Genomic DNA, 26,990 nt, shown 5'->3' with positions numbered 1-26,990 from the left:
ACTCGGGGAGAACCCTCCTCATTCAGATGAGCAAGTGAAGGAACTGGGGACCCTGGGGGGACACTTCCGGGAGCCTGTTCTCTGCAGGGCAGCTGAGGGCTTCTCAGACAGAGGGGGAGTTCTGTCTGCTATTGGGTAGAAGGTGGGAAGCAGAGGAATTCACTTGAACTCTGTGGTCAGGCAGGAGCATCTTGGAAGGCTAAGGAAGTTGGAAAGTTGAAAATTGGCTAATGAAAAACAGGGCAATATGCCGTAACACAGGCCGAACAACGAGGAACATTTAATCTGGGGAACCAAGGATGCCAGTGGGACTTGGACATAATCTATCTAAACTATGGTCTTAGTAAAAGGACTCAGATGCAGTTTTTTTTCTCTTTTTACCTGTTACCTAATACAGAAGCAGGATCATAACAGAATATAGAAAGCCCAGTTGTATCAGGAGAAGAAAGAAAAGTCCTGGGTCAGCTGCACAGATGCCTGCATCTGATGCCATAGGTGGTCTAGAAGAAATCCAAATCTCCCAGAGGAATCCTCACATCAGGGCCTCACAGATGCATGTTCCCAGCCCAAGCTTAAATCCTGCTGGACACATTCTTGAGGCAGTGAGTGGCTGGACACAGAAAGTGAAGCTGCCAAACAGCTGCCAACACCAAGGACAGGTCCAGACCATTACCCTCTACCCCAAACCACCTGGCGCAGCACACCTCCCACCCCTGATGCCACACCTCCGTGTGGGATTTACAGGTTGACCAGAAATGGTAGGGATGCATCATGCTACAAGCAGTCTGTCCAGGCCAGTGGTGTTTCCAGTGTGGTCCAGCTCAGCTAGACTTTCCTGTAGCTCAAATGGTTAAGAATCTGCCTGCAATGCAGGAGACCCGGGTTCAATCCCTGGGTCGGGAAGATCCCTGGAGAAGAGAATGGCAACCCACTCCAGTGTTCTTGCCAGGAGAATCCCATGGACAGAGAAGCCTGGTGCGCTACAATCCGTGGGGTCACAAAGAGTCAGACACAACTCAGTGTTATGGCCAGAGCAGCAGCATCAGAGTCACCTGGAAACTTCTGCCCATTGTTGGCTCTAGAGCTGGGTTTCCAAGCCACCACTGCCCTGGATTTCCTTGTCTTGGAACCCTTTAACTCTCACCAGCTGCCGCAACACCATGCTGTGTAAACAACCTCCCCCACCGACTTGTAATGTCAACTTCATCCAATAATAGGTTTCTGTATAAAACTGGACTTTTTTATTCTGGACTTTGTCTTGTGTTCTTGATCTACTTTTCCATTGCTGTCTTAATTATATTAGCAGGATGTAGTTAATTGTATTAGCAGCATATCGTTATATTAAGAGCTGCCGCTACCGCTAAGTCACTTCAGTCGTGTCCAACTCTGTGCGACCCCATAGACGGCAGCCCACCAGGCTCCCCTTTCCCAGGGATTCTCCAGGCAAGAACACTGGAATGGGTTGCCATTTCCTTCTCCAAAGCATGAAAGTGAGAAGTGAAAGTGAAGTCGCTCAGTCGTGTCTGGCCCTCAGCGACCCCATGGACTGCAGCCCACCAGTCTCCTCCGTCCATGGGATTTTCCAGGCAGGAGTACTGGAGTGGAGTGCCATTGCCTTCTCTGATATTAGGAGCAGTATATAGTATAACTGAATGTAGTAATAATGTATATATGCAACTATATATCGGAGAAGGCGACGGCACCCCATCCAGTACTCCTGCCTGGAAAACCCCATGGACGGAGGAGCCTAGTAGGCTGCAGCCCATGGGGTCACTGAGGGTCGGACACAACTGAGCGACTTCACTTTCACTTTTCACTTTCATGCACTGGAGAAGGAAATGGCAACCCACTCCAGTGTTCTTGCCTGGAGAATCCCAGGAACAGAGGAGCCTGGTAGAAGGCCATCTATGGGGTCGCACAGAGTCGGACACAACTGAAGCGACTTAGCAGCAGCAACTGTATATAAATATAAGATATATAATGATGTTAATAATGATATAGTATAAATTATGATATAATAGTATATGATATATACTATTGATAGATATACTAATGATAAATAGTATAAATTATTATATTAATTATTTTAAATAATTTTGTTTTAAATCAATTTATTTTTAATATTGATTATTTTATTTTATTAATTATTAAATTATTTTATTATTTTTAAAGTTTTTCAGTGATTTTTAGTATATTCACAGAATTGTGCAAACAATGCCATTGTCAATCTTAGAACATTGCATCACCTCAAAAAAACTTCATGGGATGAATTGAGAGAATAACGTTGAAACATACATTACCACGTGTAAAACAGATAACTGGGGCTGGAGCAGGGGGTTGCTGTCTTTAACACAGGAAGGCTCAAGAGGGAAGGGATATATGTATACTTAAGGCTGATTCACATTGTTTTTTTTTTAATTTAATTTAATTTAATTTTTATTTATTTATTTTTATTTTACTTTACAGTAGTGTATTGGTTCTGCCATACATTGACATGAATCTGCCACGGATGTACATGAGTTCCCAATCCTGAACACCCTTCCCCCCTCTCTCCCCATATCATCTCTCTGGGTCATCCCCGTGCACCAGCCCCAAGCATCCTGTATCCTGTATCGAACCTAGACTGGTGATTCGTTTCTTACATGATAGTATACATGTTTCAATGCCATTCTTCCAAATCATCCCACCCTCTTCCTCTCCCACAGAGTCCAAAAGTCTGTTCTATACGTCTGTGTCTCTTTTACTGTCTCGCATACAGGGTTATCATTAACATCTTTCTAAATTCCATATATATGTGTTAGTATACTGTATTGGTGTTTTTCTTTCTGGCTTACTATATATACTGTTGATAGATATACTAATGATATAATAGTATAAATTATCATATTAATTATTTATTTTTAAATAAATTTATTTTAAAATATTTTATTAATTACTAATAGTATATGGTACATACTATTGATATATATATAGTAATGATACAATAGTATAAGTTATTTATACTATTATAGTAGTATAAATATGAATAATGATATAATAGTATAAATTATATACTATTATAATTAATAATGATATAATAGTATAAATTATATACTGTTATACTTAATTCATTATCAAGTATAATATACTTATTATTATATTATATATTATAATACTACTATATATTATTATACTATACATTATTAAATATACTTAATTCATTATTAAGTATAGTAGAGTATACTAGTTTGTTATACGTTTTAATACATTTTAGAATAAATCCCATTTCTCTTTTTTATATGTGTCTATTTTAAAGGCTGTTTTAAAAGATCAACTATTTGAATGACAAAACATTCTTTTGTTTTCTAAAGGAAAGTTTTCTATCTCCCTCTCAGTCATCTCCCACTTTGATGTGACTTTTCTGTCTTTTGATTTTCTCATTCAAACAGCATACACATATGTTTTTTAAAACTGGATCTATTTTTATTGTTCTGTGACTTGCATTTTTCACTTACCAATATTCCACAGACACATCAATACATATGTGTCTATTTCCTCTACATTGGACATCTCAGTGTCTTTTTTTTTTAACTGTTGTTTCCTTTCAGATTTTTGCTGTTCAAGCAATGCTGCGGTAATCATGCTTGCAGGTATATGCATGCTCATCTTTTGTATAATGCTGCTTTTATTTCCCCAAGATGTGCTGTTCAAGGTGGAATTACTGAATAAAAAAGGTATGTATAGTCTAAACTTTAATAAATTGTAATAAATTGTGCCAGATTATGTTCTGAAAAGTGGTAATGATTTTCAACCCCACCCAAATTAGAGAAGAGAACCCTTTTTAGAGATCCTCCCTAAATCGAGAGCGGTATCTTCCAAATCATGGGAATTCATCCCAAATTATTAATGTTCAGAATCTGTACATTATACTCTTTGAGGGAACTTTTACAATGTAGAACCCCAGGCGTCACCCCAAACCAGTTAAATCATGAGTCTCCAGTTATCAGTATCTGTCTGAAGCTCTCTGGGTGATTCCCTTGTGCAGACAAGTCCTGAAGGTCTGGACTAGATGTTATCTGTTTTCTAAAATATTGCGCAATTGAGGCAGCATTAGCGCTTTTATTTTTATTGTTATTTCACTCTTCTTTTTTAATCTTTTGGCAGTGCCCTGTGGCATGTGGAATCTTAGTTCTCCAACCAGGGACTGAACCCATGTTCCCTGCCTTGGTAATTCAAAGTCTTAACCACCAGATTGCCAGGGAAGTCTCAGCTTGCTGTTTGTAAAATGTCCATTTTCATGACCAGGTTGTATGACCGACCATTGTTCCAGTTTATTCTCTGTTTTTCTGCTGCTTTTTTAAAACAATTTTTAAATACTATTTCCAAGGAACTCTTTGCATATTAGAAAATTAGCCCTGTAATTCATATCATTTATACGTACAGTTCCTTTAGTCACACAGGAAGTGTTAATTTTTATGTCATCAAATCTGACATGTTCTTCTTCCTTCTGAGATTCTGGCTATTGTATATTAAGATGGCCTTTTCCACTGGAAGATTATGCAGATTTTTGCATGCATTCTCTATGAGCAGGTCTCTAATCTATCTGGAATTATTTTTGTAGTTGCTGTGAAGCAAAGAACCACTTTGTTATTTTCCAGATAAATAGATAATTGTCCCAATGCCGGTCAGGAATAAGAACTAGTCTATTATCACTAGTTTTTAGCAACTAAATGTCAGTCAGCATGGGGTTTGTTGAATAAATTACAGCACATACATAAAGTGTTTACTATAATGCAACTATTTTTTAAAATGAGATTAATCTATATTTGTTAGGGAAGCTGTCTAAGCATTTATTATTTTTTTTAAAAATTTTATTTGTTTATTTTTGGCTGCACTGGGCCTCTGTTGCTGCCCAAGGGCTTTCTGAAGTCGCGGAACAGGGCCTGCTTTCCAGTTGCAGTGCGAAGCTTCTCACTGAGGTGGATTCTTTGGTTGTAGAGCACGGGCTCTGGGGCACGTGGGCTTCGGTAGCTGCAGTGCATAGCCTTAGTTGCTCCCAGACATGTGGGACCTTCCCGGACCAGGGATTGAAGCTGTGTTCTCCACATTGGCAGGCAGATTCTTATCCATTGGACCACCATGGAAGTCTTGTCATATATTCTTTCTTTTTTTTAATATAAATGTATTTATTTTAATTGGAGGCTAACTGCTTTACAGTATTGTGTTGGTTTTGCCATACATCAACACGAATCCACCACGGGTGTGCACGGGTTCCCCATCCTGAACCCCACTCCCACCTCCCTCCCATACCATCCCTCTGGGTCGTCCCAGTGCACCAGCCCCAAGCATCCTGTATCATGCATTGAACCTGGACTGGAGATTCATTTCACATATGATATTATACATATTTCAATGTATTCTTAAATTTATTTGTTTCCCTTTTTTATTTAATTTTTTAAATATAAATTTATTTATTATAATTGGAGGTTAATTACTTTACAATATTTTATTAGCACTGAGACGACCCAGAGGGATGGTACCGGGAGGGAGGAGGGAGGGGGTTCAGGATGGGGAACACGTGTATACCTGTGGCAGATTCATGTTGATGTATGGCAAAACCAATATATTCTTAAATTTAAAAAAAAAGATATAAAATGGTTTCTTTAACATCCCCATTGAAAAATTTTTTTAATTTTATATTTGAGTATATTTGATTAACAATGTTGTATTAGTTTCAGGTGTACAGCAAACTGACTCAGTTATACATACACACGTGTCTATTCTTTTTCAAATTATTTTCCCAGTTAGGTTGTTACAGAATATTGAGCTCCCTTTTCGGTATAGTAGGTTCTTGTTGGTTATCTGTTTTAAATATAGCAGTGTGTACTCATCAGTCCTAAACTCCCAATCTAATCCCTGCCCGCCCTTACCCCCTGAGGTGGGGCGGTGGATAAATTCACTCTGTAATTCCACAAGTCTGTTTCTGTTTTGTAAATAAGTTCATTTGTATCATTCAGGTTTTTGATTCCACATATAAGCAATATCATATGGTATTTGTCTTTTTCAGACTTACTTCACTTAGTATGATAATATCCAGGTCCATCCATGTTGCTACAGATGAACATGCCCCTACTTTAGTAGAAAGAGAACTGATAATTGTTAAAGGCAAGGGAAAAGTTTAGAAAGTTATATATAAAATTCAAAACAATGTGAATAGAGTCTTAGGGGAAGAAACAATTTTCAACACATTAAATAATGTGTTAAATAACTTGTGACAAGGAGCGTGATTTGTTTTTGAGGTTCAAAATTGCTGCACTAATAATAATTTTAAAAGACAAGAAAAAGGTAATTCTGTTCTTTCATGATGAGACATTTGATTTGCTTTTTAATTATTTTTTTGATATGCCCAAAATGAATTGTGACAGGTCATGTATTAAAAGTGGCAGAATCTTAATGGCTGACTCCACTCCAGGTGGTCATCCTGGATTTATTCTTGGTTCCAGGACTCATGAGCAGAGGTGGTACAAGCTCCTGATTTGAGATGAGGAGGCTCCCAGATCGGGAGACTTGCTGAATCCTCGGAGAAGAGCCTTCTCAGGAGAGAGGTCCTCCAATTGGGACTCTTGTTCAGGAAAAACCTCCACTTCCTAAATTTACTCCACCTGCAGAAGTCACCCTTCTCGCAGGTGAATCCTGGGACAGCCTGATCACAGAAGGAATGGAGGCGGAAGCCGGGAAGTCACAGGCAGCTTCTACCAGAGCAGGTGCCACAGATTCACCCTGCTCTCCTTGCTCCTTACAGTCTGCCCCTACTCAACAACCTCCTGGCAGATTCTGCCACCTAAAACCAGGCTTTGAGAGAGGCTCAGACCCTCGTCTTCTTCCCCCACCCCCACTGATTCTGTGATCGGAATAAGAAATTGATAATAAAACACAAACCCCTTCCTAGAAAGGGTCTACCTGTAGCAGAGACTCTGGAGCCAAAATACCTGGGCTCAACCCACAGTTCAGCAATTTCCTAGCCCTGTAACCTGAGGAAGTTACTTAACCTTTCTGTTCCCTAGTTTCTTCCTCTGTAAGATGGGATAATAATAGTACCCACTGCCTGGGGTTTGTTATGAGGATTATCCACAGCAATGTAAGGGCTGCACACTGCAAGGCAAGTACTGAGGGATGATAATGCTGGACAGTTCATTGTTGTTTATTCCAGCTCCTAATTGATTTCAGAAATGGTTTTTGAGAAGAGCTTTCCACATTTTCTTCCCACACTCATTTTTAACCTTTTTGGGAAGGAGAAGAACGCTTAGGAACTTGAAAGCCCTGCTGATACCCGGGAATCAATAAATAGGAACAGATGAGCATCTCCTGCGTTTGCATTTCTGAGCTGCCATCCCCACCCCTGCTACCTCACCAGGTGCGGTTCCCTCTGGACCTCACCTCCCCAGACTCTCGCCATCTTCTTAGCTGGATGGGAGTGAGAGCACCTGGACCCTGAAGATGCCTGACAAAGGTCACAACCTATAGACCAAGGCTAACTGGTTGGCTGCTTACAGGTTGTGGCTTGTTTTTGTAAGCCCTTGACCTAAGAATGGGGTCCATTTTTTTTAACTGTTTTTTTTGTGTGTGTGTGTGACCACAGCACAAGTTCCCTGTGTTAGTTGCTTGAACAGAGATCAAACTTATGCCCCCTGTATTGGAAGGGCGTAGTCTTAACCATTGGAGCGCTAGGGAAGTCCCAGGTTTCATATTTTCTAAGGGTTGTAAAACTAAAAAAGACACATGAAAACGTTGCCAGCCTCATTAAGTAAGGCACTTACTCTCTGGCCCTTTACAGAGAGACTTTGGTTCCTCGAGACAAACACTGTTGTGGTGGAGTTGTTAGTGAGAGGGTGGCCCCGAAGCACCACCCTGGGATTTTCAGACTCCTTCTCCTGACATGACTTCTCTGAAGGACGTCTCCACCGGATCAGCTCAGCACTAAATCCCTCCCCTCAGTCTGGCTGCCCCTGGGGAATTCTGCTGAAACCACTTCTGTGGCAGCCATGAAGAAATCTTTCTTTTTCCTCCTCAAGAAAAAAATTTTTTTTGTTGGATTTTGTGGGGGGTGAGGTGGGGCCAGCGCTTTCATGTTCATCTTTGGAATGAAAACGGCATCTTTCTTTCATGAGTAATAGGCACAGAGGGTTCTGCAAATCCTTCGGCCTCTCAGAAATTGCATGTTCAAAGTCCTAGTTGGGGCGCCTGCCAGGTCAACGGTCCTCGCTGTTCCCTCAGCTGTGGGTGCCGACGTGAGAAAACTGAGGCTTCGGGCCCCTCTGCAGAGCTTGTTTCTCGGGGCTGGGTACTTCCCGTTGGCAGAGAGCGTGCATACGTGGCTACCCAGAGCTCAGCAGGGATGAAGTATGGGAAGTATGGTACCAGGATGGTGACATAGTTTAACAGGTGATAAACTTTGTGTGTTCAGCGTTTTTAGCTCCTCTTTTTTGGCTCGTTGAGCTCCTGGCATCGTTTCCCTGGGGACTGCATCAAGCAGTGTCTTCCCTTGATGGTCCTTGTGTTACCCAGAGGTCTATACTGCCCTGGCAACTGTTGTGAACTTGTGTCTCCAAGGTCACAGAGAAGTTGGGGTGGGAGGTCGGGGAATAAAAAGACTCACCTTTCAGAACACTTTATCTGAAACCGGACTCAGGATGTTTGTAAGGCTTTCTTTTATCTTTCTGCCTCTAAGCAATCATAGAAAATAAACGGGGAGATCTCCATATAGCTTGAAACTCTGATACAGGCTCCCCTTCACTTTTCTAAACCAAGGCCAAGTCTCAGCAGCTTTTCCCTTAGGACTAAGCCTGGATTCACCTGTCTTTTCAGGGTCCAAGTCTTTATACTTCATAGACTCTGGTTCTGTGATCCAGGGCTAGAAGAAGTTGGTACCTGCTTCTACAATGCTAAGTACTGAAAACTGATTTCTCTATCTGAACCTCCCGTGTTTTCTTAAACTTGCTTTTCCTTACACATCATTTTTTGTTTGGCTGGTTTTTTGCATTCTTTGGCTTGTAAGGATTGTTAATGACTGTTTTTGAATATTTAATAATAAATTCAAAGATGAATGAATGGGTCATTAGCTCCAGATTTAATCCCGTCTTAGTGAAGCATCTGGCCTCCCCAGTGTGGCACCTTCAGCCCTTCCCTTGTTTTGAACAAAGTGGCACCTTAGCCTGGTCGAGCCCCGGAGACTCATCTGCCCCTGGTATCCTTAAGGGCCTGGGAGGGCCCGCAGAGCAGCTACCAGAGGCCACGGCACAGTACCCCCCATGACTGTGTTGTCCCCTTGTCCCACCCTTCTCCCCTCCAGCCTATGGTCTGGGGCCCTGGGTGTTGACATGTGGGTTTTCTGGTTGTAAATCTGGGAATACTCAGGAATCTGGACAGTGTACACCCCATCGAGCCTGAATTCCTGCAGCCCGTAAAATGTTTACCAGCTCACAAAGCTTTCATGGGCCTTCCCCACAATCATTGACTTCTCAGCAAAAAGGCATCTGCTGACAGGTTGTAGAGCTGCCTAGGGGCCTCTGAGAGCGCTGAGTCTGGAAGGTGCTCAGAACACTGTCTGCTCTGGGGCCTTCTGAGAGACTGGCTCTCGACCAAGGGTCCAGGGCCGGCTGGCAGCTTTGGAGTCCCTTTGGAGTCCCTTCCTCTGCTCCTCCGGCCCCTTGAGGACATCCCACCCTGATTCAAAATCACTTTTTAAAATGTTTACTCTCAGTGTTTCCCTGCCCTAGTCTTTTTTGTTGTTGTTCTTTGTTCATTTTGTTTCTGGTTTTTTTTCCCCTCAATTTCATCTAGTTAGGATGAAAGCGCCTAATTTGTCAGTTCTATGCAGAAAACATGCCTAGGCCAGAGCCCATGGTCCCATTCCCAGGCCATGAGCTAGGAGCTGCTCTGGGGGCAAGAGAAGGGGGTGAGCCTGGCCCAGGTACTGTCACCCTGAAACAGGGCTTGCTGCCAGTGAGGGCACCACTGCCTCTGACTTCAACATCTCAGGTCATCTGCTAGATAGAGCCTTTCCTGGTGCCAAGGGACAGAGGAACATCCCTCTTCAGCTCACCCACTATTCCAACCAGGGGCAAGGAAGGGTGCCAGAATGACCTCAGAGACCAGGAACACTCGCACTGAGTTCCGGGGGCATGAGCAGAAGAAATGATTGTCACACTGTCCTAATCAAGGGCCACCCATTAGTCAGAGAGGAGGTCATGTTTCCCCAGAACTCGAAGGACAGGACATGAAGCATCCTGCCCGAAGTGCTGTATTTCTAGGAGTCACACTTGCCTTAAAATTCCACAGGAATTTTTCTTTCTACTCATCAGATACAGAATAAGCAATGGGGGCCAGGAGGCAGTGGAATGATATAGTCAACATACTGAAAACAAGACTGATGACCAGGAATTCTACATTCAGAAAAATCATCTTTCAAATATGAAGGTGAAATAAATACATTACCAGACAAACAGAGAATTCATTACTAGTAGACTTGCCCTAGAAGAAATACTCTTAATAATTCCTTCAGGCTGAGAAAAAATGATACCAGACATGTGACTCAAATCTGTGGGAAGAAATGAAGAAGGCTGAAAATGGTGAATATGTGGATTAATATTTTAAAAAGCGCTAAGTCGTGTATGACTCTTGCAATCCCATGAACTGTAGCCCACCAGCCTCCTCTATCCATGAGATTCTCCAGGCAAGAATACTGAATAGGTTGCTATTTCCTTCTCCAGGGGAACTTCCCAACCCAGAAATTGAACCCAGGTCTCCCACACTGCAGACAGATGCTTTACCAACTGAGCTACACAGGAAGCCCTTGGATTAATAATAGAAAGCCTATAAATATATACATTTTCTCATTTTTGTCTTAGCTTCTTTAAAAGATATAAAGTTGTACAAGCCAATAAATATAACATTACTGGGTTTATGACATCTAGATACATATGACAATAATAATATGAAGAAGGGAGAGAATGGAGCTACAGTATGGTGGAGCAAAGATTTTTATTTTACCAAATTTAAGTTAGTATTAATCTAAAATAGATTGTGAAAAGTTACGATGCATGCTATAAAAGAAACCACTAAGAAAATAACTTTAGAATAGTAAAAAAAAAAAATCAACAGATAAATATCAATGAAACCCTAAAGATATTTATTTCACCAAAACAAAGGAAGAGCCAGTAAGGAGGAACAGAGCAATGAAAAAGACAGGAGACATATTCAAAATAACAAAGTGGTAACTGTAAATCTAAACCTATCAGTGATCCCACTAAATGTCAGTGCTCACAGAGCATGATAACAGTTGCATAATTGTGCCTAACATGCATTGAGAGCTTACTATGGGCAGGTCCTATACCCACACTTGAGACATTTATCTCTTTTGATCTTCATAACACTGTCCTAAAGATTCACTGCAAGGACTGATGTTGAAGCTGAAGCTCCAATACCTCGGCCACCTGATGCGAAGAACTGACTCATTAGAAAAGACCCTGATGCTGGGAAAGAGTGAAGGTAGGAGGGGAAGGGGATGACAGAAGATGAGATGGTTGGATGGCATCACCAGCTTGATGGACATGAGTTTGAGCAAGCTCTGGGAGTTGGTGATGGACAGAGAAGCCTGGTGTGCTGCAGTCCATGGACCGCAAAGAGTTGGACACAACTGAGCAACTGAACTGAATAGCCCTGTAGAATGGGTATTGTTCTTATTTATATTTTAGATATAAGGAAGCCAATGAAAATCAGGATTGAAGAACTTGCCCAGGGATGACAGGACACAAGCTTTTTGGAATCCAAATGACAAGCAATGTGAAAAATTAAACTCATCCTAATAAAGAGGTGAGCGCAGACACGCAGTTGGAGAAGATTCGGGAAAGGGGGAAGAAGCAATGCCAGCTGCTATCCTTTAGTGTTCTCTGTGAATTAACCCATGTAGTTTTCTCAGCAACACTTCCAGCCAAGAGGTACTATTGTCCATCTTTACAGGTGAAGAAGCTGAGGCACAGGGAAAGTACCTTGCCCAAGTTCACATCATAAATAGTATAACGAGGTTTCAAATGGGCTAATCCAGCTGCAGACCCCGTGTGCATATTATGTTGCCTCTCAGTCCCATTATCCCCCTCTCCCCAGTTCACCAGTTAAATCACAGAAACAATGGGGCGAAGAGGACATGCAGGTGGCTCTTCAAAGGGAAAAGAGTTCTGAAATGGAAACCAGAGGTGGGATGGGGTTGGGGTGAACCAGTCCTTTCTGCTTTGGGTGCATGATGGGGCGAGGTTTCTGAACGATTATGTAAGTTTCAGATGCATTCACGCAGTGCTCAATCACGTCCAACTCTGTAGCCCCATGGATTGTAACCCACGAGGCTCCTCTGTCCATGGGATTCTCCAGGCAAGAATACTGGAATGGGCTGCCATCTCCTCCTCCAGGGAATCTTCCCTACCCAGGGATCAAACCTGTGGCAGGCAAGTTCTTTACCACTAGCACCACTTGGGAATCCCCTCATAGCTACTCTGAAGCTTTCTACTTCCCCACAAGGAAGGTGTTGGGATTAAACATTAGAAAATAACTACTAGTTTTAAAAATTAATATATTTATTTTAATTGGAGGCTAATTACTTTACAATATTGTAGTGGGTTTTGCCATACATTGACATGAGTCAGCCATGGGTTTACATGTGTCAACATAGTTGAAAAAAAAAGAACTATTTTCATGAGCATCTTATATAATCTTCACAATTGTCTGTGAATTAGGTGTTACTGTTATCACCTTGCTGATGAGGAAGCAGAGGCTCTGAAAATTCATGACCAATGGTCATAAAACTTGTATGTGCTGGAGCCGAGAAGTGCGGCCAGGTCTGCCTGACTCCAAGCACCACACGTTCCCTTCTGTGCCTGGGGCGGGAGGTCAGTGGGGGTTGGAGGGGAGCCTGGCATCAGACTGATCACCTGAATTCACTGCGCTCTGACGATGCATGTCACCACTCTGATCTTGGGCAGCCAGCGCTAAGCAGGGGGCTGACACAAAAACAAACAAAAGGCTTTCATTTAATTCTTTATTTGAACATCAAATAGGTAGAGAAAATTGTTTAAGGTGCTTGAGCATCCCACTGGATTCTTTTTTTTTTTTTTTGTAAGGTGCAAAAGAGGTTTACAAGTGTGTTTCATTAAACAAAGCAAAGCTGCAACAAAACAGAATCACATCAATAATAGTATGCATTGGCGTATTAATCCATCAAACACAATTTGGGATTTGAGCTTTTCCCCGTAAAAACAAGAGCTCTACACTGAAGAATACGTAGTGCACAAAAAGCGCTGTTTATAAACCGTGAGAGAACATAAACTGGCATAATGTCACTTATTAATTCAAGTCTCTATGACCAATGACCTCTCTGTGAATGCAAAGGGGTCCGTGCCTCAGGCACCTGTTCATGGGGCTGTATGTGGTTTCCAGGGTACACAGCTCTGTAAAAACACACTGAAGATGGGTTTGAAACATGGCAGCATTTACACATTTTAAAAGTTCAGGCACATTTGGATGCAGAAAAAAAAAAATAGAAATTTTTCTTGAATCTCTGAAAGACAGTGCAAACTTGAAGTGCCATAATAGAGGCAGCAGTTACTTAGAAAACAATTTTCAGTGACTTAGAAGGAGGCCACATTCACGTTAATCCAAATGGAAAGGAACTGCAATTAAAAACAGAGACTAACACTAATGAAAAGGTGGATATGTGGGATGGCACTTGAAGTCATTTGCTCCAGTTGACAGTAAGTTTTCAGGAAGTTCACCCAGGAAGTGTGCAGCGTCATCTGGGTCATCATCCCCAGACTTGAACCCAAGAGAATCATGGCTGTCTCAGAAGCTACATATGACTCTACATGTGTTTCTAATAACTAGTTTCCAGAAGCAAATCTGCCTGTGAATATCAAACGTTAACTATAGTCCTAGTGATCACTCCCAGTACCCACAGTCCATCTCAGAGGTGGGGAGTATGACTAGGAAGAGATTTGGGATTGGTTTCATGTAGGGATAGTCTAAACCAGTGGCCTAAACCAACAGCCATTTCAGCGTATAAAGATTTTAAAGCAAGAACATCTAAATGGGATCAGAAGTTGGATTATCAGTTAGCCTCTTATTTGTTCAGCCCTCAAAAGGCACGGGCTATGGCATGGTTAAACATAGTTGCAAGGTTAATAGGGAAACTGAATCAATGACTACACTTCCTCAGGGTCTGGGTTTTGCAACCTACGTAGGGTCTTCTCTTTGGATGAACTAACCTCTATGATTGTTGCGTGACAGCATTACAGAATCATTACTGCAAGCCTGGAGCTAGGCGATGGCTAAAAGAAACACAGACCACTAGCTATTTCTTGGACTGTACTGCACATGCCTCTAGTTCTGCCCCAGAACTCGAGCTGCCATTATAGGATCAGCTGTCATATACAGCTATTTGTGGTGAACAGGACACAAGTGAAATACTGAACCCTGGTGCACACCCCAAGTGCCAGTGCTGATCTGCCTCAAAATGCTTTCAAGACTCTTATCATGATATTTTTCATTCTTAAAATGCCCAAACCCATTTCCCCACTCTATTCTACTAACCCATCCACTCCCTCTCTGATTGACCTTGTCTTTCAAACTTTAAACTGTATCAGAGTAGGGGGGGGGGGAAATACAGCATATTCCCTACATCCGAGTAACATCAGCTGCAAAGTATCAGCTCTCCATTAGTGGCACTTCATTTAAGAATAAGAGATTTCTAAAATTACTTGAAACTCCTGGGCTAACATACCAACCATCTGGTGCTCTCTGCCCATTTCAAATGTAATAGTGTCTTTACATGAATACAAACATCTTATGTGAAAAATGTAAAACCCTCCGCTGGATTATTGTTTGGATTTAGCTGGTATTACATCATCTAGAATCCTAGAATTTTTTTGTTTGTTTTTATTTTTTTAAAAGAAAATCTAAGTATAAACATTAAAAAGAACCCACTGACCCATTAACTACTGTCCAAAAATATTACTACTTATATTTTGGTAAAGCAAAATTAGCTGCCCTGAATAATTTTCCTTTTCAGGCATAATCTCTGCTACATATGATTGTCTATCATTCAATATCCAACAATAGGCATCTGGATTAGTGCTATTTCATCTACTGTGGATATAAAAGTTGATATGAAAATGTGATCATCATTTAAATGAATAATCACCAGGCCTTAGGCATCAATGACTACATGACAAGGTAGTGATACCAAAAAAGTAAACATATTTTTTGTTGGCTTTGAATGTTAACCCAGTCAAATTAAATCCAAAACAGAATCAGTACATTCAGTTGTCTGATAAACAAGCATTGCAATTTCAAAAAAATATATATTATACTATATAAGGTGCTTCTTAAACAAAAACAACATAAGAATTATGTTCTAAACATTCTTACTGCAGATACACAAAATCGCCCCCAAATTTAGATGCACTTGTGAAAAAACTTTTTATTTTTTTGGCCTTCCCAGGTTCCCAGCCCTTTGGTGGTCACTTACTGGGTAATCAGATGAGTGAAATCCACTTCTGAAACAGGCATCCCAAGAGAAGCCCTAGAACCTTGGCTGGGTTTGTTGCCTAACACATTGCCTATCAACAGGGTTCGAGTTACAGACAGTGTGGTCACCAGAGGAAACCAAACTTTCTTTATAGCTGAGAAGGGGAACTAATTCATAACTGCTTTAGAGACGCAAAGACCCAGGGAAGCTGCTTCTTGTTTAGTGAGCTTTTCTTGTTTAGTCTATAGGTCCAATGGATTCCTATGGCCCAATTCTAGTCTTTTTCTCTTGGCTTAGGAAGTTTAATGAAACAGAGTCTGGAGAAGTTTTGTCTTTTTTCCTTCCCCCTTGAGGCTAAACCCTGATTTTTGCATGAGCTCTAAATAACCAAGGGCAGGCGTGGTCTGACCAGGCCCCAGGCAGCCTGAGTTCAGAAAGCTCCAATGCTGGCTCTCCTCCCCCAAGGAGCACTTGCCTCCAACCAGGGTCACTGGGAGCACGAAAGGGAAGAGGAGGAGGAGGACAGCCCTCCATGGACCCCAGGGCAGCCCCGTACTACACTGTGGGGTCAGCCCGTAGCGCTCCAAAGTGGCTGCAGCCTGTGGCAGGGCCATCCTGAGCTTCACAGTTTTATCCAGTTTCTGCCCCTCTTTGGTCTCTAGCCCCTACAAGAATCATGCACGGTTACTATTAAGCCCACAGTCCCGGGGCTAAAAGTGTCACCAGAGTGCCTGCTCCTTTGCCCTTGGTTGCAGCCTGAAAGTGAAAGTGAGGTCGCTCAGTGGTGTCTGACTCTTTGTGACCCCATGGGCTGTAGCCTAACAGGCTCCTCAGTCCATGGGATTTTCCAAGCAGGATTTTCGCAGCCTAGGCACTAGGAATTCACCTTGTAAGTGACACACCAGGAAGAGCCATGTAGAGCGCCGTCTGCTGGTAGGAGTGAGATCACACTAGAACAGGTCCTGAAGCCCATTTACTCCAAGTCCTGGGGTGGGGGGCGAGGGGAGAAGGGGGAGGTGAGGCTTTCTTTTATAAAATGAAAATGAAAACAAAAGACAAGTATCTATCTAAACTGGTGGATGTGGAGGTTACTTAACTGGGATCAGCTTTGCTGCTTTCCATGGATCCATGGGAAGCGAGAATTAATTGGAACCCATGACCTATATATATCTAGTGCTCTCAATGGTAAAGCGTTTAGCAAATTTGAAGGGGCAGTGTACTAAGCTGACAAAGTCTTGACAATTAGGGGCCTTCCTTCCCTGTGTGCATCTTGTATTCCTATAGGGGAAGTGGGTAGACAATCACTGAATATTCTGCTACAGCCATGCAACAGAGAAATAGCTTAAATAAAATGATATGGACCTATAGGAATACAAGAGGACATTATAATGAACCCTGGGCTTCGCTTTCTCCAAGTCAGCAATTAAAGGAGCCACTTCCAGTTCTTTCCTGTGGCTGATGCTCAGATCCATTAACAAGTGCTTCACGTTCATGGAGGTGACATGTCCACTCTCCAGGCCTGGGTCACAAGTAGCTAAAGTGCACAGTCACCTGAACCCAGCTTGGAGACCGAGCTCAGTCATGAAGCGCTAGGTGAATCCTCGTGTTGAGTAAGGTAGCAAAGGCAGAGAGAGAGAGAACGGTTACAAAGAAATGAGCCCTGGAATCCCTTTGGCTGTTCCCAAAACAAGGCGTGCCACATAGAACTGAGCGAGCGAATGAATGGCCATCCATACCAGAAAGCCAGTGGTGGGTGCATGCCAAGAGTGTGTGCAGGGGCAGAATTCGGCGAGAGTGATGCATGATGTGGGTAAAGTGCAACAGGGATTCTCAGAACCTTGGCGGTGGGGGGCGGGGGCCGGGAGCCAGGGAACTCTCAGACTGTGCTGGGGAAATTCTCTGCCTCCTCAGTGATGTAATATGTTTGCAAGGAATGCGATGAAGTGCAGCCAGTGGTGGCCAGCTGGCTCTGATTCACGTCTTCCGGGGGTGTGCTCCCGAAGTTGGCTGGGGCGTGCAGGCGGTGGGCATCCAGCATCTCCAGCAGCAGGTCGTAGAGAGGCACCACGTTCTTGCACTTCATGCTGTATAGGTGCTCCATGCCTTTGTTGCTGCAAGAGGGGAGACACAGACAGGACCACTCAGGCCAGCCTCAGACCCAGGATGGCTGAGACGCTGAGGAAGGGCAACTAAGAAAAGCCCCAGGACACTGATATGCCAAACTTTCCTCCTGCTTCAAGAGCCAGTTCAGGGTTTACTATACAGGTGACTTTCTCTCTTCTATCACCGCTACATCTAAAAAGAGAACAGTTGTGTTTGTTGTTTTCACCTAGTCACTAAGTCGTGTCTGACTCTTTGCGACCCCATGGACTGTAGCTTGCCAGGCTCCTCTCTCTGTCCATAGGATTTCTCAGGCAAGAATACTGGAGTGGGTTGCCCAGCCACCAAGTACAAAAGAGGTTTTTTTATGGGGGCGGGGTGGGGGGCACATCACTTGGCACGTGGGATCTTAGTACCCCAACCAGAAATTAAACCCAGGCCCCCTGCATTGGAACCATGGAGTCTTAAACGCTAAGAAGGTCCAGGAAGGAACTTTTCAAATATGCAAAACAGTTCAAGAAGTTCCCTTGCTCACAACTGTCCAGCTGCTTCTCATTTAACTCAGAATAAAATCCAAATTTCTGTCTGTGCTATGCAAGGCCCGACTGACATGCCTTCCACCCACCTCTCAGACTTTGTCCCTCTTCCCTAACGCATACCTTGAGCCAGCTGAGTTTTCATGCAGCCCCTTAAAGACACCAAGTTCTTTATGCCCAGACTCAGGGTACCTGCACTGGCTCTTCCCCGCTCCTGCCTGGAGGCACTTCTCCCAGATCTCCGGGTGTCACCGGTTCTGAGAGACCTGCCACGACCCCAAGGGCAGAGGGCTCAAGGCCCCGTGGCTTTAGCCAGCCTCTTTCAACGTCATTCCGTTTTCCTCCCAGCACGCATGTCAACCTGAAATCCTTCTACGTATGTATTTATGAACATGTGTATTTTTACTCTTTTTAAAACACCTGTGCTTGTCTGCCTTGGGTCTTAGTTGCGGCATGCAGGATCTTTGGTTCTGGTGTGCAGACTCTCTAGTTGTGGCACACGGCTCAGTAGCTTCGCGGCATGAGGGATCTTAGTTCCCCGACCAGGATTTGAACCCCTGTCCCCTGCACTGCAAGGCAGATTCTTAACCACTGGACCACCAGGGAAGTCCCTGTATTTTTATTCTTGCTCCCTAAGCACAAGCACATACACACGAGCACAGACCCACACAGACCTAACACACACAGTACAAGCTCCACGAGGGGTAGCAATTTGTCCACCCCGTTAGGCCTAGCACAGTGGCAAGAACATGGTTAACCCTCAGAAAATACGGGCTACCCAGGGAAATGCAGGCAAGTGGCATTTCTCCTTTGACCACTCTCCCCTACTGTCCTGCTCCACCAGCCACACTTCTGCCTGTCTCGTCCACCACATCACCAGCAGGAGAAAAAACAAACAAACAAACAAACAAACCCAAACACTATTATCTAGCTTGAAATTCCTTTTAAAAGAATCGTGTATCATAAGGAGCCAGACCAAGAGCCTCCTAAAAATTACTTGCATTTTCAGTCAGGGGGAAGTCAACCCTTGTTGGAGGCGTGCCAGGAAAACAATCAGGCTTCAGAGCAATTCGGGCCATATAACAGCCACCAAAATTACGTTTTAAAGTGGGATTTTGTGGGGTATTTTTTTTTTTGAGTTTGTTTGTTTTAATTTAAAATGCTGTTAAAGTTAAATGCCCCTGGATCTGACACCATCTTTCTCTTGCAACCCCATGAATCACATTTACCGTGAGATGAAATCTGGTGTTAAATGCTCTGCATGACAGCATATGGTCGGGGCCAAGCTTAACACAACAGAGTTCTGTAATTTAGATTGGCTGTAATGAAGCACCACAATATTGTTGTCAGTGTTGGTGAGAGAGAGAGAAAGAGGGAGGGAGGGAGTCTGCAAGCCAGCTCAAAGCTTGCAACAGAACAGCAACTCCTCTTTAGCCCTTCACACAATTCAAACAGAAACTCCCACTGCCATTGCCCTTGGCCACCTGTTGCCAGTAAAACTAGCAAGGCTTGTATATTCAGTGCAAATATACGTTGGTATTAACTAACGAGGCTTCCTAATGCTGACAAGCAGTTAATGGATCTGAAAATTCAGCAATTCCAACCACCACCACCAACAACAACAACAAAAATCCTTCATCTGTGATACACGGTTTCTCCATCAAATTCCTAGCTCAGAATAAAGCTAATATATTTTCTTCAAGGGGAAGGCTACTCTCTCAGCCAGGAAAGTTGGTAGAGGCTTATGTTATTCTGATCCATCCCCCTCTTCCCTCTGTGTAATATTCATCAAAAGAAATGGACGGGAAAGGACTGAAAATGTATACTCCAAATGCAATGATCTACTTAACCTGGCCGGATTCTCGGGGACTCCTGGGAACACAGACTGCACTCACTTTGACAAGTGAGAGCCGTCAGTTTTGAATTTCAGATTCACAGGGAGGAGTGACAGCTCCTTCACTCAGTAATGAAGTGATGCTCATATACCGCATCCAAGACTTCATACACGGCACTGAGTGGGTTACAATGAAAGAAAGACACATTTATTTTCTCAAGAAGCTAACGACTTGTGGAGTTAGCTCCAGAAAAGGGGCCACCTGGGACTCTGATGGGATGAACTTCTCGCCACCTGACTCACAGTTTTTCAAGGTTTAAAGACCCCTTGAAAAATTAATCTCTTTCCAGACACCTTGGCCCTTTCCTCAGAGCCACTGAGAAACAGAATCTCTTTTTCATTCCTGGAGGCCTGAAGTAAGCCTAAGGTCATAGGGACTTCATCATGCAGGTGTGGTCTTTCTGGAGTAAAGAATCTAATACTTTCTCCATGTGTTCCCTGAAGGATAAGTTCTGCTCATGGGAACAGTACCCACTAAGTCCCTGGCCAAGCATTTAGAATAGAAACAAGGCCCTTTTCTCCTTCTGGTGCATAAAGGCTCTATTTCCTCTGCTATCAACCTTTCTTATCTCCTATAGAAAATATTTATTGAATAGTTACTCTGTGCCAAGCCCCATGCTTCAGGGTACTGGGTCCACAGAGTAAACAAAACGGGTTGTGAGAACTGCCTCATAGAGTTTACATTTGAAGTCTAATGGTGCTGACAGATCATAAAATGGGCAATAACAATCTGGAAGAACAGGGTGTAAATCCCATCTACGTGTTAAGGGTCGGGAGATGCTTCCTGCAAGGAGTCGTATCTAAGCTATGACAGGCTAGCTTACTGTCCAGGAAGAGTCAGTCTCTGTGCCCTGTGTCCATGATCCTTGACTTTGGGTGTTATTCTATGACTTGCTTGCCCAGTGGGATGTTCATGCACATGGACTGAACTAAAAGATTAAAATGCACTTCACCAAACTGACTCGCCCTCTGGTGCCTCTACCATCAATATGAGAAGAACATGTCCCAGCTCTCCTGTTGGTACAAGGAGGACAAAAGGTACTCGGGTTAGTCACCCAGCTGACCTTCAGGCCTGCAGCTTGGTGCAGAGCCTCCAGCTGTGCCCAGCTTCCATCACCTGACCTTCAGATGTGTGAGTCCAAGGAAGTAAAAGAGCTGTGCGGCCAACCTGCAGCCTGCAGCACCTCCCCGTTGACTCAGAGAACAGCTGATCAGGGCCAGAGCCTAGACTCCCAGGAAGTCCTACAAGTTAAGTAAGGCTACAGGCGGCTCAGTGGTAAAGAATCTGCCTGCCAAGAAGGAGTCTTAGGTTTCATCCCTGGGCCAGGAAGATCCCCTGGAGAAGGAAGTGGTAACCCACTCCAGTATTCTTGCCTGGGAAATCCCATGGACAGAGGAGGCTGGTGGGCTACAGTCCCTGGAGTTGCAAAGAGTCGGAGACGACTTAACATCTAAAGAGTAGTAGCAGCAGCAGCAGAGGATAAAAAGTAATGGAAGCAAAGTAAATGGATTTATATTTTCATCTAAAAGCAAGGGGAAGCCATTTGAAGGCTTTAAGTAGGAAAACAGTGCGATCAGATTTGGTATCAGAATGATCACACTGGCTCTACTGTGGAGAATAGATCAGAAAGGCTGTTAATGGCTCTGAAATTAAATCTGGAGAGATAGGTTAGGCAGCTGGGACAGACATCCTGGAGGAAATGATGGAGGCTCGGACTTGGATCATGGCAAAGGGGGTGACAAGAATGGTTTGAGAGGACTAGAAGAGTCAAGGCTGACCGTCCATGAGGGGTTTGGACCCAGAGTGTCTCATTTCGAATTTACACCCGTAAGTAAGAAGAGTGTGACACGGGAGCTGCAACAGATGTGCCCAGTGCCCTCTGAGGACGAGTGTGCTCACAGACTGCCCGTGACTGGCTGGGACAAAGTGAATAACCAAAGAGGATTCCCCCTCCCCTGACCCGCATGCCGCACACTCTGCCCCTCATGTAAGATGCTGCATGGGCTCCAAACTGAGCGTGAGTTAGCGCTTCCTCTGTGAAGCCTTCTCTGACGCCCGCCCACACCCTGGACAGATTCAGGGCCTCCCTCCACCATCCTCCCACGGTGTTCATGCTCATCATGGGCCCAGAACTGCCCCAAGTGTGTTATCTGTACGCAGGCATCAGCCCTTCCTGGGCCCGCTGCCACACAGGGTTAGGGGCTGGATTCCCTTACATCTTTGCTGCGAGAGAAACCCAAGGAGGCCTCACCTCATGTGCCTGAAGTGAGAGAGGAGGAGGAGGAACTGGGCCAGACGCCGGTGCTGCTGCTGCAGAGTCAGGCCTGCTTTGGCCATCAGATGGATCAAGGTGTCTGTGATCTTGTCCAGGACGCGGTGGATGTGGTCCTTCTCTTCCAGAGACCTCAGAGTGCTGGACAGAAATGTGTACACTCCTGAATGTGCAGAGGAAGAGAGAGAGAAACTCAAAGAGGATAAGGTCCAGGATGTGTGTGGGGTGATACCGAGACAGTGCCCCTCTGAAGCCCCCACCCTCCAAGCCCAACCACTGAGAAGTTGAGGATCTATTTGGTCCAGGCAACTATGCAAATGTCCTCATGAATATACATGTCTGAGAGCATGTGTATAGGAAACTCATGTCACCTCCTATGTGTGAGCCAGTTTCCAGGGTTTGTCATCAAGATTTCCTAGAAAGGCTCTGCTTGCCTTGGGGCCGTGACGGTTGTACCAGCCATCTCTTCTCTGACAGGACTTTCGCCAATGCTAACTATCCTGTTAACGCTGATGACAGCTCCAGGAAGGCAGCATTATCGCTCCATTTCACACAAAGAAACAAAAGTGCAAAAAAACTGTATTAACTTGTGGAATGAACTCGACAGGACAGAGCAGAATTGAGAATAACCCCAATGTGCTGACTCCACATCCAGTCTTATAATGGAAACTCTCAGAAGACACGTGACACCCTAGGTGAGATGCACAGAGTGAGTAAAAGGGATTTACTAAGTGATGCAGGTAGGACTTAATCTGCTGCTACATTTCAGGTCAGCTTTGGGGCCTTTGTACTTTTCAGGCTCAGCTGAAAGGTTTATGATAGGAAAGATGAAGGGACCCTGGGAAGCGCTGTTTTCATTGCCAAGTGTGGATTTATGTGCCCTCTTGCCTTTCATCTGGTCATAAACCCCTGCTCTTGGAGCCACAGATAGTCTTCAGACTAAAATTAGACAATCCGGTCACTCGGTTCCTTTGGATAGTATTAGCCTCGTACTAGAAAATCAGAGCTTTTTCAGGGCTTGTATATGGCTTCCTTGGGCTTCCCTGGTGGTTAAGATGGTAAAGAATCTGCTTGCAATGTCGGAGATGGAGGTTTGATCCCTAGGTGGGGAAGATCCCCTGGAGAAGGGCATGGCAACCCACTCCAGTGGTCTTGCCTGGAGAATTCCATGGACTGAGGAACCTGGTGGGCTACAGTCCACAGGGTTGCCAAGAGTTGGACACAATTGAGCACAACAACAACAACAACAAATACGAAGCTGTCGATGGAAATTCCTTCCTCTAGGGTGGAGGTGCTTGGAGGATGAGGATATGGGGCTTGTAAGTGCCACCTTCCCGGGAGAAGGAGCTCCCCCTGCTGAGTGGAGCCAAGTAACAACCCGCAGAGGTGATGGAGGGGGAGGGGAGAAATCGTGGTTGCCCTTGTAAGGTCCTCGTCCCTACTTCTTTTATCGGACCTTAAAGCTTCCATCATATCCTTTTTAACACACAGATCCATAAATTGCCTGTTTGCTTAAGATAGTGTGAGTTGGATTTCTGTGACTTGCAACCGAAAGAATCCAGACTCTTAAAGTTGGACGTTCAGGAGACAAGGAAGGTGAGTGATAAGAGGTGAGAAGTATTGAAAGCAAAAGGAAGGCAGGATGGAGCAGTCTTGTCTTGAGACTGCAGCGATGGATGTTCTATCGAGTGAGCCTGCAGAAGCCAACTTGTCCCGCTCAAAACACATCCCCTTGAAGGGAGCAGATGACGCGGTATTTACCTCCAGATATACATCTATTTAGCAACATTATTTTTGGTCTTATAAGCCCACTGGCCCTCCCATAAATATATTTCTCCTTCTCCCCTCCTCCCATCCGCACTGGGTATTTTCAAGTTAAAGGCCCCCCAGTTTATGAATCCCCGACTCTGTGCCAGTGGCGCAGTGATGAGTTATTGCTCATGCCGCAGCCTGTAGGATGAAAATGGGGAAAACTCCCACACAGAGGAACTCATAGTAAACACAGTTGTAACTGCCCAGAATGGGAAACGGCTAATGTTCAAAACAAATACAGCAACAACAAAACCAGAACGGCCAGGCTCCTGGCTTACAGGCTGTAGAATAGACTAACGTAGCTTTTGGTAACCGGAGGTGTTCTTGTCCAAAGGAAACAGAGCCCAGGATAAGCAAGCAGTGGACAGGCAGTGGGACGAGAAAGAAATTGCTGGGTTACTTATGTTCCCTGTGGGTTTCTGATAGAGAAAGGTTGTGCCCATTAGAAAAAAGGGCACATGTCCAGTGCCTTGGGGTGGACCCGGAGGTAACGGGTGGCCAGGGGGGTGTACACCAGTGGGTTGGGGGGCCCGGGACAGCCTCTGCTGAGCCCCATGGCCCTGCCTCTCCCTGCCCTTATGTCATCACACACATTCTAGCCTGGTGTCTCTCAGAAGCCCTGCCGTCTGGCTGGAATACCCTGGGAACCTGCCCAGGCCACAGAGCTGACTGAATCCAACTTGGCTGATGCATTTTCTACCAATTTCCTTTTTTTTTTTGTTGTTACCACCCAGGATGCTGGCCTCGCTCACCAATCATCCCATTCTTGTTCAAGGAAACCACAGGACGGAGGAGCTTCCACGCCTCTGCACCTGCTCGTCCTGCTTGTGTGCCCGGGGTGGGAGCGGCCAGTACAGAGCTGTGGACGTGCTGAGACCCCGCGTAGCACCCTCCCCTCGCCAGGGGAGGCCAGAGCCTTGGCATGCAGGCTCCTGGAAGTGCAGCCCACCTCCCACTGCTGGTTCCCCCTCCTGTTCTGGTCCTCCCTCCAGCCTGCTCTCCCTGAGAAGTAGGGATTTCACGCCTTTTCTTAAAGGTTAATGTCGTAAGAGCAGCTACTGCCTGGGGAGGGTTGATTTTCTTAACTGACTTTCCGGATACCTGCCATTCTCAGAACAAGCTTGTTTTTCTAGTCCTGTTTTGGCACCAACACAGCTTATCATCTCATCCTTGTCGGCAGATGCTTCCTAGCTGTGCGAATATACTTAGAAATAAATATACAGTCCTGCTGGAATGCCAATAATCGACAACAGCAGCCATCTTCTTGCTGGGCTTTTCTGGCAAGGAAAAAAAAAAAACAAAAAAACCACAAGTGGTCCCAGTTTGTTATCTATTGCTCCTAAGGGGCCAGTGACAGAAACAACAGAAATCCTAATTCCCAGAAGGCTTCAGGTGCTCTGGCAAGAGCCAAACTACGGCTTCTGGTAATTTTCATACCCCAGGTGGTCCCTGCCACCCTGGACAGCTGTGCCACTGTTCCCAGCAGCAGGGAGCCAGTGATCAGACAGTGCAGGCCTTCAGAAACGGTCTTACAACAAGGCAGGCTTTTGCAACTCCCCAGGCTGCTCCAAATCCCCAAGATGGAAAAAACAATCTGTATGTCATTATCCAGGCTCGAAGCGCTGTTGGCAAATCTGAGCTTCTACGTATTCTGAATCTTGCGGCCAAACACTGGGAGCCTCAGGAAGACTCTATGGAGAAAAATCTGGTGGTAGAAAGGAAGGGGGAGCAGAAGCGCCTGGACACCCAGTAGAGAAGAGAGCTCAGCCTTTCGCCCTCTCTGGCTCTCACTGCCTCATGCTTCTGTGCTCTCCTTCCTCCTCTTGCTCTGCTCGGACACTCTCTTCCTTCTTTCCTTCCTTTCTCTTTTCCACTCCATCCTGCAGGAACACCCTCGTTACCCCTTCGTCACTTCTCCAGATGATGCCGTCTTCTCTTCGGGAAGCTGGAAGAATGCAGATATGGAGACGGCAGTGCACGCCTGCACGTGACTGTATGCAGAGGAAACACTAGCAGGACCCGGGGCCACACGCCCGGGTGCTGACCTCCACTGGGCCGGGGGCGCATCCAGCTGTTCTCGGAGAAGTGAGGAAGGAAGACACTAATGCTTCACAGCAAAGTCTTCAAGTAAGGCCATTTTTTTTTTCTTTTCTTTTCCAGAAGGACGAATATGACAGTGGATCCTGGGAGAGTCCTTGTGTCCACAGCAGCTTGACCAGAAAAGCAAAGGGGATGACTCAAAGGAAAAAAGAAAACTCCTTAAAGCCCTGGCTGTAAGTGGTCTAGACCTGAAAGCTGCTGCTCTGCTGGAATAGAAAAGGAACTTTTGGGGGGACTCGGCACATGAAGGACTCAGTGATTCATCTGCAGATCAGCCTGTTAGGTGTGCTGCTGGACATGGCTTCCACAATCAAACTGGTGTGCTTGCTCTTAAGTGCCTTCTCGGCAGACAGTTTCACGAGTGCCACATTCGTTTGAGGCATCACGTCTGAGGGCTGCTCCTCCTCCTGGCACGGTGGGTCCTGCGGGATGTTGGATGGCTCGTGGTGGCTGAAGCTAGTTAGTGAGAAGGGCTGTGCTGGATATCCTACAATATGTGGGACAGTCCCAAAGAATGAAGGGCTTCTTTTCTCTTTCTTTTTTAAAGGGCAGACAATTTCATATTTAAAGTTAGAAATGCACCTCACCAAAATAGATACCATAAAGATGCATTATCCATCAAAGATTTTGAGTTCCAGTTTCTTTATGTGTGTATATGTGAGTGTGTGTGTATGTTCTGTGGCAGAGTTTTCCTTTTTTAAAATTTCTGATTAGAGGATAATTAC

The 26,990-nt window shown here is 44.7% G+C and overlaps 1 protein-coding gene across 6 annotated transcripts in view; it reads right to left on the bottom strand.

Annotated features, from left to right (window-relative positions):
* ESR1 (estrogen receptor 1) overlaps nucleotides 13,053-26,990 on the bottom strand; it is a 399,407-nt gene continuing 385,469 nt past the window's right edge. For 4 of the 6 annotated variants that reach the window (XM_018053364.1, XM_018053368.1, XM_018053367.1 and 1 more), the window contains 2 exons: nucleotides 22,333-22,516; nucleotides 17,427-17,661 (listed from right to left, as the gene is read on the bottom strand). In XM_018053364.1, the coding sequence (XP_017908853.1) occupies nucleotides 17,427-17,661; nucleotides 22,333-22,516 (419 nt within the window). Of the gene's footprint in view, nucleotides 17,662-22,332; nucleotides 22,517-26,990 lie in introns of all 6 variants that reach the window. The other 2 variants (XM_018053363.1, XM_018053365.1) reach the window with 2 other exon arrangements.

This window comes from Capra hircus, chromosome 9 (assembly GCF_001704415.2).
Source record: "Capra hircus breed San Clemente chromosome 9, ASM170441v1, whole genome shotgun sequence".
Lineage (NCBI taxonomy): Eukaryota > Metazoa > Chordata > Mammalia > Artiodactyla > Bovidae > Capra > Capra hircus.
This window is presented reverse-complemented; position numbering and strand designations above follow the sequence as displayed.